The following is a 19,218-nucleotide window of genomic DNA, read 5'->3' as shown; positions in this document are numbered from 1 at the left end:
CCACCCCCCCCCCCCCCCACCCCCCCCCCCCCCCACCCCCCCCCCCCCCCACCCCCCCCCCCCCCCACCCCCCCCCCCCCCCACCCCCCCCCCCCCCCACCCCCCCCCCCCCCCACCCCCCCCCCCCCCCACCCCCCCCCCCCCCCACCCCCCCCCCCCCCCACCCCCCCCCCCCCCCACCCCCCCCCCCCCCCACCCCCCCCCCCCCCCACCCCCCCCCCCCCCCACCCCCCCCCCCCCCCACCCCCCCCCCCCCCCACCCCCCCCCCCCCCCACCCCCCCCCCCCCCCACCCCCCCCCCCCCCCACCCCCCCCCCCCCCCACCCCCCCCCCCCCCCACCCCCCCCCCCCCCCACCCCCCCCCCCCCCCACCCCCCCCCCCCCCCACCCCCCCCCCCCCCCACCCCCCCCCCCCCCCACCCCCCCCCCCCCCCACCCCCCCCCCCCCCCACCCCCCCCCCCCCCCACCCCCCCCCCCCCCCACCCCCCCCCCCCCCCACCCCCCCCCCCCCCCACCCCCCCCCCCCCCCACCCCCCCCCCCCCCCACCCCCCCCCCCCCCCACCCCCCCCCCCCCCCACCCCCCCCCCCCCCCACCCCCCCCCCCCCCCACCCCCCCCCCCCCCCACCCCCCCCCCCCCCCACCCCCCCCCCCCCCCACCCCCCCCCCCCCCCACCCCCCCCCCCCCCCACCCCCCCCCCCCCCCACCCCCCCCCCCCCCCACCCCCCCCCCCCCCCACCCCCCCCCCCCCCCACCCCCCCCCCCCCCCACCCCCCCCCCCCCCCACCCCCCCCCCCCCCCACCCCCCCCCCCCCCCACCCCCCCCCCCCCCCACCCCCCCCCCCCCCCACCCCCCCCCCCCCCCACCCCCCCCCCCCCCCACCCCCCCCCCCCCCCACCCCCCCCCCCCCCCACCCCCCCCCCCCCCCACCCCCCCCCCCCCCCACCCCCCCCCCCCCCCACCCCCCCCCCCCCCCACCCCCCCCCCCCCCCACCCCCCCCCCCCCCCACCCCCCCCCCCCCCCACCCCCCCCCCCCCCCACCCCCCCCCCCCCCCACCCCCCCCCCCCCCCACCCCCCCCCCCCCCCACCCCCCCCCCCCCCCACCCCCCCCCCCCCCCACCCCCCCCCCCCCCCACCCCCCCCCCCCCCCACCCCCCCCCCCCCCCACCCCCCCCCCCCCCCACCCCCCCCCCCCCCCACCCCCCCCCCCCCCCACCCCCCCCCCCCCCCACCCCCCCCCCCCCCCACCCCCCCCCCCCCCCACCCCCCCCCCCCCCCACCCCCCCCCCCCCCCACCCCCCCCCCCCCCCACCCCCCCCCCCCCCCACCCCCCCCCCCCCCCACCCCCCCCCCCCCCCACCCCCCCCCCCCCCCACCCCCCCCCCCCCCCACCCCCCCCCCCCCCCACCCCCCCCCCCCCCCACCCCCCCCCCCCCCCACCCCCCCCCCCCCCCACCCCCCCCCCCCCCCACCCCCCCCCCCCCCCACCCCCCCCCCCCCCCACCCCCCCCCCCCCCCACCCCCCCCCCCCCCCACCCCCCCCCCCCCCCACCCCCCCCCCCCCCCACCCCCCCCCCCCCCCACCCCCCCCCCCCCCCACCCCCCCCCCCCCCCACCCCCCCCCCCCCCCACCCCCCCCCCCCCCCACCCCCCCCCCCCCCCACCCCCCCCCCCCCCCACCCCCCCCCCCCCCCACCCCCCCCCCCCCCCACCCCCCCCCCCCCCCACCCCCCCCCCCCCCCACCCCCCCCCCCCCCCACCCCCCCCCCCCCCCACCCCCCCCCCCCCCCACCCCCCCCCCCCCCCACCCCCCCCCCCCCCCACCCCCCCCCCCCCCCACCCCCCCCCCCCCCCACCCCCCCCCCCCCCCACCCCCCCCCCCCCCCACCCCCCCCCCCCCCCACCCCCCCCCCCCCCCACCCCCCCCCCCCCCCACCCCCCCCCCCCCCCACCCCCCCCCCCCCCCACCCCCCCCCCCCCCCACCAGCAGAAGCCGGCAACCAAGGCAGCCCGGCTTCTGCGGGGCTTTCAAAAGCATACAGTCGATGAAAAAAAGTAGGTCAAGGGACTTAAGTCTCCCCACTTGGCAGATTGTCACAGTGGACAACTATGCAGGAGTAGGTTAAGCCTGTGATTCTTTGTGCCAAATAGTGTTGCATGCAGAACTGTTGCCACTGAATCCAAATTGATCTGTGCACCTGTCTGTCACTTATCAGCCCCTATTATGCAGAATTGAGTTCAGCCTTTTGGCCCGGCCCTCCACAATATTTTCTGTCTCTTATGCGGCCCCATGGAAAAAATAATTGCCCACCCCTGCCCTAAGTCGTCTGCAAGTGACAGCACTTTACACACATATGCACACGTCAAAGAATGAGGGTGTCCCGTGTAAGAGTCTCCCTCCAAATTTATATGCACCCCCACTGCCGTGGTGGAAGGGACTAGATATTCATTTCCGGGTTCTGCTTGAAGCACTACAGACATCTGCAAAACCACACATACCGAGGGAGAGGAAGATGTACGACACAAGCAATGCTATTTGTACCTCATGAAACATCTGGCAAGCTGCAGATTAGCCCAGTAGAGTCCCCTGGTAGGCATTTTATTGATTCGAGGACAAGTGAGCCATTTCCTTTACCTTTACTTGGGTCCAGTCAAAGCTGATTGGCAGCAAGTTCGCTACTGGCTTTCCAGAATTGATATCTAGCAAGAGGTCAAGAGCTCGGATGCACTCGTCTGCTCTCTGAAGCACCTGCACAAAGGGAAAACATCAGCCATGGGGATCCTTCTCTGGCCGAGGCACGAAAGGGTTCGATGTAACCGTCAAGGAAACCTGGCCATGTCCCTGTGGCTTGGAGTCCAGGGGCTGGATCCCACAGCCCACCAAGCAAAGTTGACAATCGTCACACATTTTCCCCATCTTCCCGTCTTTCCACTAAAGCTGTCATCCATGGCCCTGGACCAACGGCCAGGCAGGTTGATAGGTTCTCACGAAGGGAAGAAAGCACAAAATCCTCTGTTTATGCCGGTGAAACTGTGTGGAAGGAAGAGACGAGAAAGGCGATGTTGTCCCCCCTCCCCCAGGGTGGCATAGTGGTTAAGAGCAGGTGCACTCTAATCTGGAGAACCGGATTTGATTCCCCGCTCTGCCACTTGAGCTGTGGAGGCTTATCTGGGGAGCTAGATTAGCCTGTGCACTCCAACACATGCCAGCTGGGTGACCGTGGGTGACAGTTCTTTGGAGCTCTCTCAGCCCCACCCACCTCACAGGGTGTTTGTTGTGGGGGGCAGGGGGAGGGAAAGGAGATTGTAAGCCCCTTTGAGTCTCCTTACAGGAGAGAAGGGGGGGTATAAATCCAACTCTTCTTCTTCTTCCTACCTCAGCTTCCCTACCTGTGATAGCCAGCATGGTGTAGTGGACAGAGTGCCAGACTATGGTCTGGGAAACCCAGGCTTAAATCTGCCATGGAAGCTTGGCTTTGGGTCAGCACCACACTCTCACGCTGCCCTCATTTACAGGGCTGTGATGAGGAAGGACAGAAAGGCAGAGAGGAGAATTACGTGAGCCACTTTGGGTGGGGAAGAAATGCAGAGAATAAAGGTGCTGTTACCCCAAGACTTCTGGAGTACAGAAAAGACCCATGACAGAGAATGCCGTCTGCTATCAGATCACCAGATCTGACATGGGGGGTGGGGGGGGGAGGCTTTGCAGGACTGAGCAAAATCACAACCTCACTATAAATTACATTCCGTGAAACGTACATAGTCAATAAAAAAATTTAACTGGGCACAAAATCTGACCACCTTAGAAGTGGTTTCCTTAGAGCAGAGGTGTCCAACTCTGCCCCTCCAGATGTTCATGGACTATGATTCCCATCAGCCCCTGCCAACTCTGTAAGTAGAAATTTGTTCCATATCCACCTTCATCCCAAAGATTAAATCCAGGGTGTAGTCTGCTTGATGCCTTGGGAATTGTGACAGGCCCAGTGTTGTTGTGGACAACAACAGATCCACGGCCTGTCTAGAGGCAGCCTCATCTACATGGAAACTGAAGTCCCCCAGAACCAGTAGCCTCGGGAACTGCAAGGCCCAGCCTGAGATCAATTCAGTTTCAATTTCAAAGCCTTTATTGGCATAATAAATCATTTAATTAACAAAAAGCAGCAAATAGTATAACAACCCACCAACAATCGAACACTTAGGGTACTTATTTCCAATGCATTATCTCTTGCAGAAAACGTGCTATCGTTTCATTGAACCAGGCATCTGAATTATTCAGTAATTAATGGGATTTTGAATAGATCAACTGCTTTGTCTTGTAACAATGGAACACAGACAGAATATTTGGCTCTAATCTCTGCAAATTTGGGACAGAATATGAAAGAATGACATATCGTTTCCACCTGAGCTAAAGAGCAGCAACAAAATCTTTTTTTATTTTTTGATCCCCTTATATTTGCCACTGGAGTGCCCCAGGCACAAATGTATTCTGCTAGGACAAAACTTTTGCCATGGTTCTCTGCACGTCGTCACTTTGGAGGACTGTAAGCACAGCTTCAGTCCAAGTCTGCAGAACCAGACCCCCCCCCCCACCCCCCCGACTGTTCAGGAAAAGCACTTCCATTTTAGCAAAAGTCTTTATCCAGAAATAGCAGTTCAGGTAAGATGTTTACTGACAGAACCAGAAGAAACCCTGCCAAAATCCCTCTACAAATACAGAAAGCAACGACGTAGCACCCCAAGGCACAGGCCCCTTCCCAGAGAAACCCAGCCTGTCTCTTTCAGCCAGAAAGGAACGAGGCTGGGCCTCCTTTTCTCTACCCCAGGGGGCCAAGAGCAACCACAGGATGTGGTCTCCCAGGACAGCCTGGGAAGGAGGGTTGGGAGAGGGGAAGAGACAGACCCACCTGCCATCAGAAGGAGGCCTGGGCATGACGCCAGACCATAGGTCAAAGACCTAGACGTTCATGAGAAAGAATCAAATACTCCCCCAAAGTGAAAAGGCCTCATTTCCCCACCCCGCAATGATCCTGCGGGATGATGAGGTTTAAAGGTGTTCAGGACTGGCTCAAATACCTGCTGCCGGCGAAAAGAAGCATCGTCTTCATTTGCTTTTGGCCTCCTGTAATAAATCCACTCCTCCTGCATTTCTGAGGTGGATCCTTTTGCTTCTGAAAAGAGCTTCTCCTTGCAGTAATATGTAGCTGAGGCGGACTGGTCTCTGAGAGGAAGCAAATGCCGGTTTGAAATCTTTTGGCTTCACTTTTGAGATGTCTTCACCATTAAGATCCGTACGATGATGTCTAAAGTTTTGATGGACATCCTTAACTTCTACATCCATGCTGGTTCTGGTGGGCTTTCCGGGCTGTGTGGCCGTGGTCTGGTGGATCTTGTTCCTAACGTTTCGCCTGCATCTGTGGCTGGCATCTTCAGAGGTGCAGTGTCACAGAGAGAAGATGCAGGCGAAATGTTAGGAACAAGATCCACCAGTCCACGGCCACCACAACCAGTTGAGTCCAGCCATGAAAGCCTTCGACAATACATTCTGTGTCCATAGTTTTCCTTTGGGATTTTACAATGATGAAGAAAACGGGTATCAAGAACGGTACACAGGATTAAGCGTAACCCTTGATCACCCCATCGGTTCACACAGTCCGAAGTGTACTCCCCAGCACAGATGCTAATACCGGTGGGCAGAGCCATGAAAAACTTCATCCATTGAAACAAGAAGATATACAAACAAGCAGCCCACTGCTGTCCCAATTTGGATCCATGCTTGGAAGCCAACTATAGAACGGATTCAATCTAACTTCCTATACAAGATCTTTGGTGTCCCCCGTTGCGTCCCATATGTTTAGAATCGGGGCAACACCTGCTGGAATGAAAGGCGTGGGTTGCAACCTTCAAATTTTGTGTCCACCTTTGTTTTCATACAGACTCATGTAGTTTAACTCAGCAAGCAATGCAATGCGTGAGCTTCTGCGCTCGAATTGGTGGCTTCATATTGAAGCCAAAGTCCTTTCTCTGGGTTTTGTAAGGTTGAACACACTCAAATGAAGTTAAAGAAAAGAACTTTATTGATTTGCGTCGCCCTAACTACAGGGTGCTGGAACTGAGGATTCGTGTTCTCAGTCCCAGTATTTATTTTATTTCTGAACTTAACAACAACCAATCAGCTTTCTCCCCCTGCCCAGTCTCTGTCCTCTCATTGGCCGTGAAGCTCCGGTGGGATGTAGCTTCTCAGTTTGTTTTCCCGCTGTTGTTGGAAAGAGGTGGGAGCCAGTGCATGCTAGGAGTTGTAGTTCTGACAGGTTTTACCTGGAAGTCTTTACTAATGCTTACTGCTCCTGAGTTATTTCACCAACTAAAAGCTAGACTGTTTGAACAGGAATACCAATTTCTTTGAAGTAAAGCAGAGAGCTCTTGTTCTCCATTATTTTTTGGAATTACTCCCCAGAAATTCTACCCTGCTACTTACCTGGACCAACTGGTAAATTATAAACTTAGATGGGTTATGACCAGAGCAAAATGTAACTGAGCTTTACTCCAAGGTCATTTTTCTAATATTGGTCATCTTGAGCGACGCTGCCTATTCTGTCTCCATATACCAGACTCGCTTGCTCATGTCTTGCTTCACTGCCCTAAGCATAATACTCTTACATCTGACCTGGTTGCATTATTTCCTACAGGATTTGTGTCTCTTCCAGACAAAATAAAAATGTATTCTCGAAGGCTTTCATGGCCAGAATCACTGGGGTGCTGGTGTGGTTTCCGGGCTGAATGGCCGTGTTCTAGCAGCATTCTCTCCTGACGTTTCGCCTGCATCTGTGGCTGGCATCTTCAGAAGCTGTAGCCACATTCTCAATACGTGTTCTGAATGCCTTGTAATAATGTTTTTTTTAAAAAAAACTGTAACTTTATTTAGTTTTAACTGTTTTGGTTTTTTTTTTCTAATGCCTATTAAAGGTTTCTGAAATCTGAAATCTAGAAGCCCGCTGGGAGCTGTATAGGGGTGCGTCAGGGCCTCTCTCCTTACCTGTCAGGTAGGGATCTACTCTCCCTGGATTTTCTACGTAGAATAGTCAGAGGCAATAGAGCAAAATATTCAACCCTTCAGCATCCTATGATTCGTAGCCTAATGAGAGTCAATAATCTAGTGCAGGGGGCCCCAATGCGGTGCCCACGAGCATCGCGGCACCCACCAGTGCCGCCCCCCAAATGCTTTAGAATGTGGACAGGGCTAGGTGGGGCTCTTGCCCAGCAGGGCGTCTGATTAGCTGCATAAGATCAAAAGACAGCCTGTCAAACAGAGCTTCTGCCTGAAATGTTCAAGAATTACTAGTAGAGTCATGCTACTATACTCTACTAGCACAAAACAGAGACCTGTGGAAACGACAGTCAGAGTGCTAACCCCTCCACTGGAAAAATAGCCTAGGAAGAAGACTCTACTAGCAGCCATTTTTGTCACTGGCTCCACCTATTGTGGGGCACATGTTGTGATTGTGTTCACTGTGAGAGGTGCCTGCCGGCTCTAAAAGGTTGGGGCCCCCGGTCCAGTGACATTCCTGCGTAGATGCCCATGAGCTCAATGGAATTATGATTTTTGCCAATTCCCCTGTCCTATGGGAGACCTTGAATTCCCTCCATAACTACAACCCTACCCCCAAGGAACAGCATTTTGGGATGGTAGAAGAAGAAGAAGAAGAAGAAGAAGAAGAAGAAGAAGAAGAAGAAGAAGAAGAAGAAGAAGAAGAAGAAGAAGAAGAAGAAGAAGAAGAAGAAGAAGAAGAAGAAGAAGAAGAAGAAGAAGAAGAAGAAGAAGAAGAAGAAGAAGAAGAAGAAGAAGAAGAAGAAGAAGAAGAAGAAGAAGAAGAAGAAGAAGAAGAAGAAGAAGAAGAAGAAGAAGAAGAAGAAGAAGAAGAGTTGGATTTCTATCCCCCCTTTCTCTCCTGCAAGGAGACGCAAAGGGGCTTACAAACTCCTTTCCCTTCCCCCCTCACAACAAACACCCTGTGAGGTAGGTGGGGCTGAGAAAGCTCCGAAGAACTGTGACTAGCTCAAGGTCACCCAGCTGGCATGTATTGGAGTGCACAGGCTAATCTGAATTCCCCAGATAAGCCTCCACAGCTCAGGTGGCAGAGCAGGGAATCAAACCCAGTTCCTCCAGATTAGAGTACACCTGCTCTTAACCACTACACCACTGCTGCTCTTGTGGTAGGAGCTGTGGTAGGAGGGGGGAATCGGCAAAATCTCACCCCCAACCCAATCTAAACACTTTCTTTTGAAACATATACTTCCACGAGAACGGTTCCCAGATTCTTTTTGGTGAGAAAATACTGCATCGGTTGTGAGGTCTGCCTTCCTAACCCAGATTATCTTTCCAGTTCTATTTCACTGATATTCTCCAGTTGAAGGATCTAGGCAGGAATCCGTCAGGCTCTTATGAAAAGCCTTTTTGTTCCAACCAACACAAAGGAGAGATGGATGCTGTTCTTACCTGTGCTCAACAGATGCCACCACAAACCCCCGAGACGCCATTTCTATGCAGACTGCCGAATAGAGAGTTCTGTTGGAATCAAAGTGAAATGAACCACACAGATCACTTCAGCCTTGATCAGGTTCACAAGTCATCTGCACGCGGCCTCTGATTTCAAAGTGAACATTTTTGGGGGAACACCGCCTCTGCTATGTGTGCTGCTTCAACAACAATCGAGGCATGACCAGTTCTGCATTCACTGTGCCACACAGTTCCTTTTAAAACTGTTTCCCCCCCTTCATTAGGAAAAACGGGCATGTGCATCATTAATGTTGGGAAGGGCCACAGCTGAGTGGCAGAGCACCTGCTCAGCAAGCAGAGGGCCCCAGGTTCAATCCCTGGTATCTCCACTTAAAAGGACCAGGTATGAAGTGGCAGGAAACACCTCTGCCTGAAATCCTGGAAAGCTGCTTCCAGTCTGAACAGTCATTCCTAACTTCACAGACCACGGGTCCAATTCAAGACAAGACAGCTGGTGGGGGGCAGGGGAGGAAAGGGCAGGGGAGTCTGTTGTCCCCGGCTTTGGAGAGCTGCTTTTATAAGCGCTAGGCCAGGGGCGGGGCTTGGGGAGGCGTGGTCATGCCCTAGGGGCGGGTGGCGGTGTGCCCCCCCGGAACCCCCCCCCATAAAAAACCTATACCTACGTCCCTGGTTGTTCCCTGAGGGGATCTCCCTTGTCTGGAACAACACTAGAGTAAACCTACAGAGGGTTATGAAAGCACAGGACACAAAGCTCTCAAAAAATACAACAAACTAGTCAAGCAAACACATCACAAGACAACACTCTCACAACACCAAAACACATGACTGATCCAAATCTCCATAAATTATTATCTTGCAATATCAACGAACTCAATCACCAAATGCTTTTCCAAACGGAAAAAAAGTCTTCCAATTCCAGAATATAATGGAGACATAACACAATCAACTAAAAAACCATAAACAAACCAACAAACAGACATCAACAGCTAAACCATTGGCTAACTTGGACCTTAAGAAAATACTCTCTTGTAACACTAATGGGTTAAACAATTCCTACAAACGAAAAACTACTTTATTTATCTGCAACAACTCTTTATTTTTGTCAAATGTCGAATGGCTATGATATTATAATGTAATATCACACAGTTATAATGTCACAGTGTTACAATTTATATTCCGAAGTTTACAATTCTAGTAGATTATAAATAAGTGCTAAGACACAAGTTTATTTCATATATGATGAGCAATGTATAATATGCTTTTCCTTTGTTCTGTTTATGCTTACAAAAATAAAATAAAAATAAATTGGAAAAAAATGCAGCATTACCTGAAAGCTCCAAGTCCATGAGAAAAAATAATGACGGGGTATCTTTCCCCAGGTCTGAATGTAGCATCCCACTTGGCATGGCAGGTTACAGAATCTGGGTGAAAATGGAAGACATTTCATTGGAGTTGGGAAGTCTGGTGATCTCAAAGAAGTAACAACAGACCCACCCCACCCTATGCAGCAGTGGTGTAGTGGTTAAGAGCGGGTGCATTCTAATCTGGAGGAACTGGGTTTAATTCCCCGCTCTGCCGCTTGAGCTGTGGAGGCTTATCTGGGGAATTCACTGTACACTCCCACACATGCCAGCTGGGTGACCTTGGGCTAGTCACAGCTCTTTGGAGCTCTCTCAGCCCCACGCACCTCACAGGGTGTTTGTTGTGGGACGGGGGGAAGGGAAGGAGATTGTAAGCCCCTTTGAGTCTCCTTGCAGGAGAGAAAGGGGGGATATTCTTCCTCCCATCCAGCTTCTCCTTATTTAGTCTGAAATGTTTCTCAGGGCTTGTTTCATTCCAAATTAGCCTAGAAGAAGAAGAAGAGTGTGGATTTATACCATCCCCACCTTCTCCCCTGTAAGGAGACTCAGGGTGGCTTACAAAATCCTTTTCCCTTCCTCTCCCCACAACACACACCTAGTGAGGTAGGTGGGGCTGAGAGAGTTCTGAATGAACTGTGACTAGCCCGAGGTCATCCAGCAAGAATGTAAGAGTGGGGAAACAAATCTGGTTCACCAGATAAGAGTTTGCTGCTCATGTGCAGAAGTGTGGTATCGGACCTGGTTCTCCAGATGAGAGTCCACCTGCCCTTAAGCACCACAACACACTAGCTGGCCAAGTGCCAGGGATGCTGACATTATCTCCTGCTGCAGTGAACAAGGGGTTGTTCAGGGATAATTGGCATGCCCTGAGCATTAAACAAATTGAATATACCCCCACTAATGTTAAGTGGAAACGGAACCAATTCACCAATGGCAGCTGCAAGGGCTCTTAGCCCGCCTGCCCACCCTTCTGTAGCAACCAGCTCTTGCAATCCGCTCTGAGAGTCTGGAGCTGTTGCTGCTTCTCTGATGCCTCTTTGACTGACTCCATGCTTCCCAGGGGAGCATGAACAGCTCTATATTTGTCAACTGGGCTAAGAGCCCAAGCAGCGGCCCAGGGCTGAAGACATCAGTAATCTCCCCCTCTTTGGAGGTAGGAAGGAAGGTGGGTGGGAGTAGCTGGATTGATTCCCCTTTCTCACCTTCTGGCAGTAATTGTGATTGTGGCAAAAGATTTGAACAGGCTGCTCCTGCCCTGCTCACCATTTTTTCAACGGAGAGGAATGTCTCCATTCAAAAATGGCAAGTTTCTCCGAAAGTTGTTTAAGGCAATTTAAATGCTCTCTGATCAAACTACTGTTTAATAGTGCACAGAATGACAGTTTTGATGAAGGCTGTCCTTAGAAATGATTCTTTAATGCTTATAGACATTTGGGACTTACTTTCACCCACGGAAACTCACTATTTTCACTTCAGCACAACCACTGCTCATACCGTGTTTCCCCGAAAATAAGACAGTGTCTTATATTAATTTTTGCCCCCAAAGATGCGCTATGTCTTATTTTCAGGGGATGACTTATTTTTCTGCTCCACAGCTGCATGCTCTGGTCGACGGGCATAGTTCCAAACAAAAACTTTGCTACGTCTTACTTTCAGGGGATGCTTTATATTTAGCACTTCAGTAAAACCTCTACTATGTCTTATTTTCAGGGGATGTCTTATTTTCGGGGAAACAGGGTAGTTCTTCTGGTGGAAAAGAGTATAGTAGGCAAAGGGTCCCCTACTGCGTTTACACTGGTACCTCTTTACTCGATTCACAGTGCAATTCCACAAAAGTTACTCCAGCATCAGCCCATTAATTTCAATGGGCTTTGACTGGAATAACTCTGCATAAAACTGTGTACCAATTGCAGTGACATGTTCCTACCAAATACCAGATGCAGAAAATAAACTCACTTCAAAGTTGGCAACTGAGACACGGGACCAAAAGCAAAAAAAAATGCTCTTCATCGAAGCTGATTGTATTAATAAAAACATACCAAAGTAGTGTGCAAGAATAAAAGCTCCTACAGTCCCACACGTTTGAAGGAAAGTTGACAGTCCAAAATAGTATTCTTTCTTAGGGATCCATTTGACATCTTTACAGCCTGCGTCATTTTGAGATGGATAATACAGACGCAAAAAAATTCCCTGATTTAACAGAAAAAATATTGTTATTTAAAACTACTTTGAAACGGTGTAATGGAGAACAGTGCCGGAACAAACTTATACGCTATGAAGACTTGAGGTTGGATCCAGACAAATATTTCCACAGAAACAAGGATTTCCACCCATGAACCAAAGTAATGGAAAATGAGAAGGTCAAGATCCTGTGGGACTTTCGAATCCAAACGGACAAAGTGTTGAAACACAATACACCAGACATCACTGTGATCGAGGACAAGAAAGTGACCATCATCGACATAGCAGTCCCCGGTTACAGCAGGGTCATTGAAAAAGAACACGAGAAGGTCACTAGATACCGTGATTTGAAAATCGAGCTTCAGCGTCTATGACACAAACCAGCTGAGGTCATCCCAGTGGTAATCGGCACGCTGGGCGCCATCCCAAAAACACTAGGGCAGCACTTAAAACATCTTCGAATTGACAAAATTAACATCTGTCAAATTCAGGAGGCAGCCCTGCTGGAATCCACACGAATACTACCCTGATGCATTACAACTTCCTAGGCCTCTGGGTGAGGCTCGAATTGTAATGAAGGCCAACAACCAGCTAAAGATCTGGCAGGTGTGAAATCTATCATCATCATCATCATCATCATCATCATCATCATCATCATCATCATCATCATCATCATCATCAAATTGTGCTTTGTGGACAGGAAGTCTTGTGTCTGTGGAAAGTGTAGCCCAGATCCAAGCTGGGGTTGCCAACCTCCTTGTTCCACTTGGAGGCCTCAAGCTATTACAAATGATCTGCAGCCAACTAAGATGAGCTCCCCAAAAGAAAATGGCTGCTTTGGAGGATGGGCTCTATGGCGTTATACCCTTCCGAGGTCCCTCCCCTCCCCCAACCCCGCCCTCCTCAGGCTCCACCCCCAAATTCTCCAGGTACTTCCCAACTTGGATCTGGCCACCCTGTTTAACAGTATCTTGGAGTGGAATGGGGTTAGTTTCTCAGCCATTCATCACCTAGTGATTTTTTATAAGCAAGAATTCACAGGATCTCAGCTTGCATACCTGAATGCCAGGACCAGTCATGAGGTCTGTACAGCTGACAGAATAAGGCCCTTTTCCTGCAGGGATTTGCTCCAGTTTACTCCCCATTTTTTATGGGTTTTAGCAGGAAGACCTGAAAAGAAAAACACGCTGTCATCAAACTGGTCTACTGATGCTGAACACAAATACTGTTCTTATTTGGATCGGTTTCTCCCAAGTGACAAAGAAACTGGTTATCAGGAACTGCCTGCTTTAATAGCAGTTAATTTATATTCAACACTAGCGGGGCCCGGCCACGCGTTGCTGTGGCTTATTGTGGTGAAATGGGAAAGGAACAGTAGCAGCAAATCAATTGCAGAGGCCAGCAGTACGTGCTCATGCAAACACGCAGCCTGATACTGTGCGATGTCAGTGATGTGTGTGCCCACATTCCTTGGGGGGTGGGGAATGGAAAGGCACCCCTCCCATACATCTAGGCTGGCTGGTCATGATCCTTTACCTGGGAGTAAGTTTGGTTGGTGGCAATGGGTGTCGCTTCTGAGGAAACCCTCTGAGGGGCGCGACACAGCCATTCAAAGTATGTCATGGTTGCTGTACCGAGCTTACTCCTGAGTAATGCATGACTGGTTTTCTTAACTGTAATCGCAGTATTCAGGGAATCTAGGGTGCCTGGCCCCTCCCTCCCATCCCTTGCATGTCGCCCCTCACTCTCTTACCACCCTCATTTCTCTTCCCTTGCATGCCACCCCTCCCCCTCCCTCCCTTCCCTTTCCCTCCGCTAGGGTGGGTGGGTCATATCAAGATGCTGGGCCCCCTGCCTCCCCTCCCTTGCATGGCAACCCTTTCTCTCCCCCTCTCTCACTTCTCTTCCATTGCATGCTTCCCCCTCCATCCCTTTCCTCTCCCTCCCTCTCTTCCCTTGCATGCCACCCCTTCCTCTCCTCTCCCTCGTGTGTGTGTGTGTATGTGTTTCACTTCCACTCAAGTTACTGCCTATGTACTGTTTTCATTGCTCCTATCTGGCCGTGTGAGTGAACATTCTAAGCTGCACGAACATTCTAAGGGTGACAGTTACACACAGGCAGCTGCATGTCCTTCACCAGGGAGCGCCAGGAAAAAGGCATTTTACCTGGGCCAGGTTTGAAATTTCAGGTATGTGAACATCTAAAAACACTCTCACCTGGCTGACTATAGTGGCTGGGAATTTTCAGAGGAATTGGCCCAGCAGTTACTGAGTTATACTACCATTAACAAAAATACTGTTAGCTTTTTATATATATAGATATCACCCTACAGGTTCCCGCTACACAGGTTCCCGATTTGCTTTTGGGCCCAATTCAAGGTGCCCTATAGAACTTGAGGCCAGCATACCTTAAGGCAGGGGTGTCCAACTCTGGCGCCCCAGATGTTCATGGACTACGATTGCCATCAGTCACTGCCAGCATGGCCAATTGAATTAGAGTTTATTGAATAGGCATCGAAGCACCACACTTAACAAAATCAGTTCTGACGAAGCTGGCATTCACAGTCCCCTGTAACCCCCAGATAACCCCCCTCCTGTTTTCCCGAGAGTTTCTGGAAAAACAGTCTTTGGAGCTAAGATGCCCCAAGGTCAGCGGCAGATAGCAAGAGAATATCTGAACGCCAGTTTCAGATATGGCATCAGAATGTATTTTATTGCAACCTGGGGTGATCGGGGTCTGTAAATTCTAGAGTACAACTCCCTGTGTACCTAAATAATATCTGGCATCGTAGCTAGAAGTAGTCACACAACAGATCCGAGTTTGAACTGAGGCTCCCTGTCAGCCAAATTGTTTTGATTCAGAAATTGCCTGTTTATCCTGCATAGGGCATTTCCCGTGTGGGAATTGTGTACAGTGCCAGTGCTCGCTGTCAACAGCGCAAATTGATATCCCAGGAATAAACCTACGATGGCGGCTGAACTCCTATACGTCATGTGAAACAAGAAGATGTATCTATGCGATCTTATGTCCCTCTCCTAAACTTTACATCGGGAAGACGTTACGCCAGATCAAAACCCGAATGTCAGAACATCGCAGTTGTATCCGGACTGGCAAGATAGATGCCCCATTGGTGGAACATTTTTTAACATTTCAACATAGTGATACGGATTTACGTTTCTGTATAGTTTATCACTTGAATGATGGGATTGACATAGGTAATGTGGAGAAAAAACTGTTACAGATGGAAAACAGATATATCTTTAAATTTCAAACTGATAGAATAGGGCTTAACAAAGTACTTGAATTCTCATGCCATTTGTAGGATGAAGACAGCTGTACAGGTGATTCCAATTAGGTTGATTTCAATGGAACTCAGACATGCGGTCAGGAAAGAAATAGTAAGTAACAAATGGGAATAGGCAGCTCAGGGCAGAGAGCCAGTAAGTAGCGGACTTTAAAAGTAATTTATGTAAAAATAATGTGCTGGGAAATTGTATATATGTACATGTATGTATATGTGTCTTTAATTGCAGATGTACCCATCAGAAGCCTCCACGATTTAACTGGATGAATGATTAATCACACTGAAGAAGATCCGCGAAAAACGTCTTATACGCGCGAAACATTTTTGTATACTTATATGAATGGTGTATTTTTGTGAAAGAAACTGTATATACTTGTGAATGAAGCTTTGATTTTGGAATGGATTTTGATTTGAATGGATTATTGAAAAGTATTGAATGCTGATGAAAGAAGTATTATACTGTGACTAAATGCAGATGCCAAACTGACTATAAAAATCACCGTATAAACTCGTGTATAAGCCAACTCGTGTATAAGCCGAGGCACCTAATTTTACTAGCAAAACCTGGGGAAATGTATTGACTCCCCTATAAGCCAAAGGTGTGGGTGTTAGGAGTGGCAACTGCCCCCTCCCGACATCAGACCAGGAGGTGCCAGGCAACCAATCTAGGCTAAGGGCAAGAGTGTGAATTATGGACTTCTATGTATCCATACCTGTCATATGTTAATGGACCTTTTGTTCTGTTTCAATGCATTTAGCAATGTAGATAAGTAGTGCACCCCTGTTGGGGCTCCAGATGGGAGGAGGGACGAATGGAGGCCGTGGGTGCAGCCTGACAGGAGACTGTTGCAATGGCCTTGAGGCGCTTGCTTTCAAAAACAAAGCCTTTCGCAACTCATTGTTCCCACAATCTGTGCGAAGGAGGAAGGGGGGAGACCAGAGTGACAGCAATGGATAAATATTGATGTAGAAGGCCACATTCCCCCAGAACTGGCTTTCTGAAGCAGAGTGCCTGTTGCCAAACCAATAAAGATTTCTGATTTCATATCTAGAGTCCGCTTATTGATCCCTGGTCCAGGACCTAACCGGGGGGGTGGGGGGGGGGGGGGGGGCACTTTTTAGGCCATGGTGGAAAAGAGTCTGGTTGATCTGCTGTAAATGTCATTCAACCATTCGGCACTGGTTGTGACAGGTTTCAAGTTATACCTTCTTATTCCAAGAAGAAGGGGAAAGACAGTGTTTGTTTGAGAACATAAAAAGGCAGCCATTAATCAGATCTCTCTGCAGCCCCAAATGTGACACTCGGGTACGTTGTGTACGTTGAAAGGCTGAGAGCCAAGGGAATAATGTGGCGGTCCTTGCAGTGTAATAAGGCGACAGCTCTTATGTTAACAATACTGGAGATTAATTCAGACTCAGACACACATAACCTTTTTTGGCCCGAGTGCAGGAAAAAATCTATGTGAAGTTGTTGGTGCTCCAGCAAACGAAAAGGTGTACCGGGGGGGGGGGGGGAGAGAGAGGGGAATAAAGGTGATCTAACTTCGATTATATCTAGTCTTTTGCACACTGGAGCACCTTCGGGGCGCCTGGTTTGTGGCTGGCGTATTCAGAACCTCTGTGGTGGCCGCCACCTGCATGCACATCTCCCAGGGCAGGCTGCTTGGAGCCCGTGGGCTCCTGGAAGGGGTGCCTGGTGGGGCCGTGGCCAGTGACATCCCCTTGCTCCTGTGGCAGGCTGGCCATTTCTCCCCCTGCTCCGCCTCCGGGGCCCGGAGCAAAGGCCTGCCTGCCAGACTCCTCCGGCAAGGCACCTTCTCTTTCCCCGGTGGCAGCGAGCTGGGATCCCACCTGCAGAGGCAGTCCACCCAGTCTTCCAGGTCAAACTGGCCTGGGCAGATGAGAGAGATGGCCAAAATTGACCAAGTGTATGTCAACAGAAGTCAATGCAAGATGCAACACTTAGGCAGAAAGAAGCAAATGCACAGCTATAGGATAGGGGGCGCCTGGTTTGACAGTAGGACACAGGGAAGGGATCGTGGATGGCTTCACGCCCCGGACCAGTGCCTTCCACATCCACCAGCACCTGCTCAACCACAACCAGGAGTGCAACAGCTCTGGCCAGGGCTGCTGAGAGAGCCCTGGGCTGGGGCACCCCCAGCTCTGCCCCACTTTTGGCAGGGAGCGCTTCTGATTGATACTCTGTCGTGGAACAGGTGCGTCTCTGTGTGATGGCTATCCCTGGCTTTTGTGAGGCCAAAAAGGGCCCAGAGATCCTCCTGCGAGCCACCTTTCCTCGTGGCCGGAGGGCACTTCCCTGTACTTAGCAGTCAGGTTGTGAAAAAGAAAACAGGGCTCCGCCTGTAACTGGTGTCCTCAGAGGGAGGGAATCGAGGAAAAGACCAAGGCAGCCAGCCAAGGTGTGTCCTTCCTTATCCTCCTGGAGAAAGACACCTTTGTGCCGTTTCCTTGCGCTTAAATAAAATTGGATGATGGACATATTGCCATTCACACCTTTGATTGATCTTTGGCAGTTCCGTTTCAGATAAAATCAAGGCTGGACTGCCTGTGCCATCAGTGAACGGCTGCCACTGTTTTTGGAAGGAAATCTATTTTTGCCTGGTTTCCCAGCCGCAGCAAGCAAAAAGATATATCTGGGTTGTCTGTGTGGTGACTGTGTCGTAGCTGGATGTATTGGCTAGATTTTCACCCTGTGAAACAGGGTTTAAGAGTTTTCTTGGCTTCTATACCCTGCACGTAGTCCTGGGGTGGGGGGGTTGTTTTCTCTGGCACGGTTAATTTTGAAATGAGTTTTGGAGAGCAAGGTTAGTTGGCCATTGTTCACTCTACCGAGCTAGCAGAGATAGCAGATAAATCTGCCATCGCTTCTGTGACATCAGTTTTAATTCCAGTTTGGCAGGTTTTTTTAAAAAGCTGCATGTGCCCAGGGCTATTAATAAGTTGCTGCTAGTAAGGATTAGGTGGCCATGAGTAGTTATGTTGGGATTAGAACAAGAGGAAGTAATTAGAGGTTCCTAGAAACGACTGTTCTCTAAATCGCAGCTGAGCTCATCACCTGCAAATAAGATATTTTTGGCGAAGGAGGATCCCCATTCTGACAGGAACCCCAGCCCCGCCCTTGCTGGAAGAATTCTGCAAGTTCTGATGTACTTTCATACCTCTACGAGGACTAACAGGTAGAAAAATGGCTTTGATGGGAAGCGTGCACCCAGCACGATTGCAAGGCTGGCAGACGTGTTCACCTGCATGACTGAAAGCCAAAAATCATAAGCCAAACTTTGCAGTAAACAGTTCAGTATCAAGGCTGAGTTAGCTGCATGTTACCGAGTAAAAGTGCTTGAGGACCTGCAAGCTCAATTGTAATTTTTATTTTGAGAACTTCTCTTTAAAAAATACTGATATTGCCCCACCGCTCACAGGGGAGCTGGCTAGATGTGAGGTGGCTGAGCTGGTCTTCACTGGAGGTGGCTGAGCTGGTCCTCGATACAAACCTACTATCTGGCCACCCTCTCAGTACTCCCTCACAGGGCTGTATCTGGACTGTGTTTCGCACTCATATGCTGTGCATAGAGAGATGAACAGATCACTAGCCACTGACAGCGTACTGTTTTCTTGGGGGTGGGGGAACAGAGTGCTTGCACGCAGCAAGAATCATGAAACCTTTTCACAATCGATAGTTCTAGATTAGAGCCCAAGATTCCAAGGGGCACTTTATTTATTAATAACTGTCCCATGGCTGAACCTTGTACAGATTCAAACTGCTGAAGAACACGCTGTCAAGTTGCAACTCTTTCATGGTTACCACAGTCAGGAAGTTTGCCAGCGCCTCCT

General features: G+C 51.5%; 1 protein-coding gene across 1 annotated transcript in view; it reads right to left on the bottom strand.

Annotated features, from left to right (window-relative positions):
- Positions 1-2,588: 2,588 nt before the first annotated feature.
- PLA2G7 (phospholipase A2 group VII) overlaps positions 2,589-19,218 on the bottom strand; it is a 29,588-nt gene continuing 12,958 nt past the window's right edge. The window contains exons 2-7 of the mRNA XM_048502789.1: positions 13,120-13,231; positions 11,920-12,070; positions 9,847-9,940; positions 8,499-8,567; positions 5,078-5,222; positions 2,589-2,753 (exon numbers count right to left, since the gene is read on the bottom strand). Coding sequence (XP_048358746.1) covers positions 2,604-2,753; positions 5,078-5,222; positions 8,499-8,567; positions 9,847-9,940; positions 11,920-12,070; positions 13,120-13,206 — 696 coding nt within the window. The 5' untranslated portion in view covers positions 13,207-13,231 and the 3' untranslated portion in view covers positions 2,589-2,603. The remainder of the gene's footprint in view (positions 2,754-5,077; positions 5,223-8,498; positions 8,568-9,846; positions 9,941-11,919; positions 12,071-13,119; positions 13,232-19,218) is intronic.

This window comes from Sphaerodactylus townsendi, linkage group LG01 (assembly GCF_021028975.2).
Source record: "Sphaerodactylus townsendi isolate TG3544 linkage group LG01, MPM_Stown_v2.3, whole genome shotgun sequence".
NCBI lineage: Eukaryota > Metazoa > Chordata > Lepidosauria > Squamata > Sphaerodactylidae > Sphaerodactylus > Sphaerodactylus townsendi.
The sequence above is the reverse complement of the archived record's forward strand: the minus strand, read 5'-3'. Positions and strand labels throughout refer to the sequence as shown.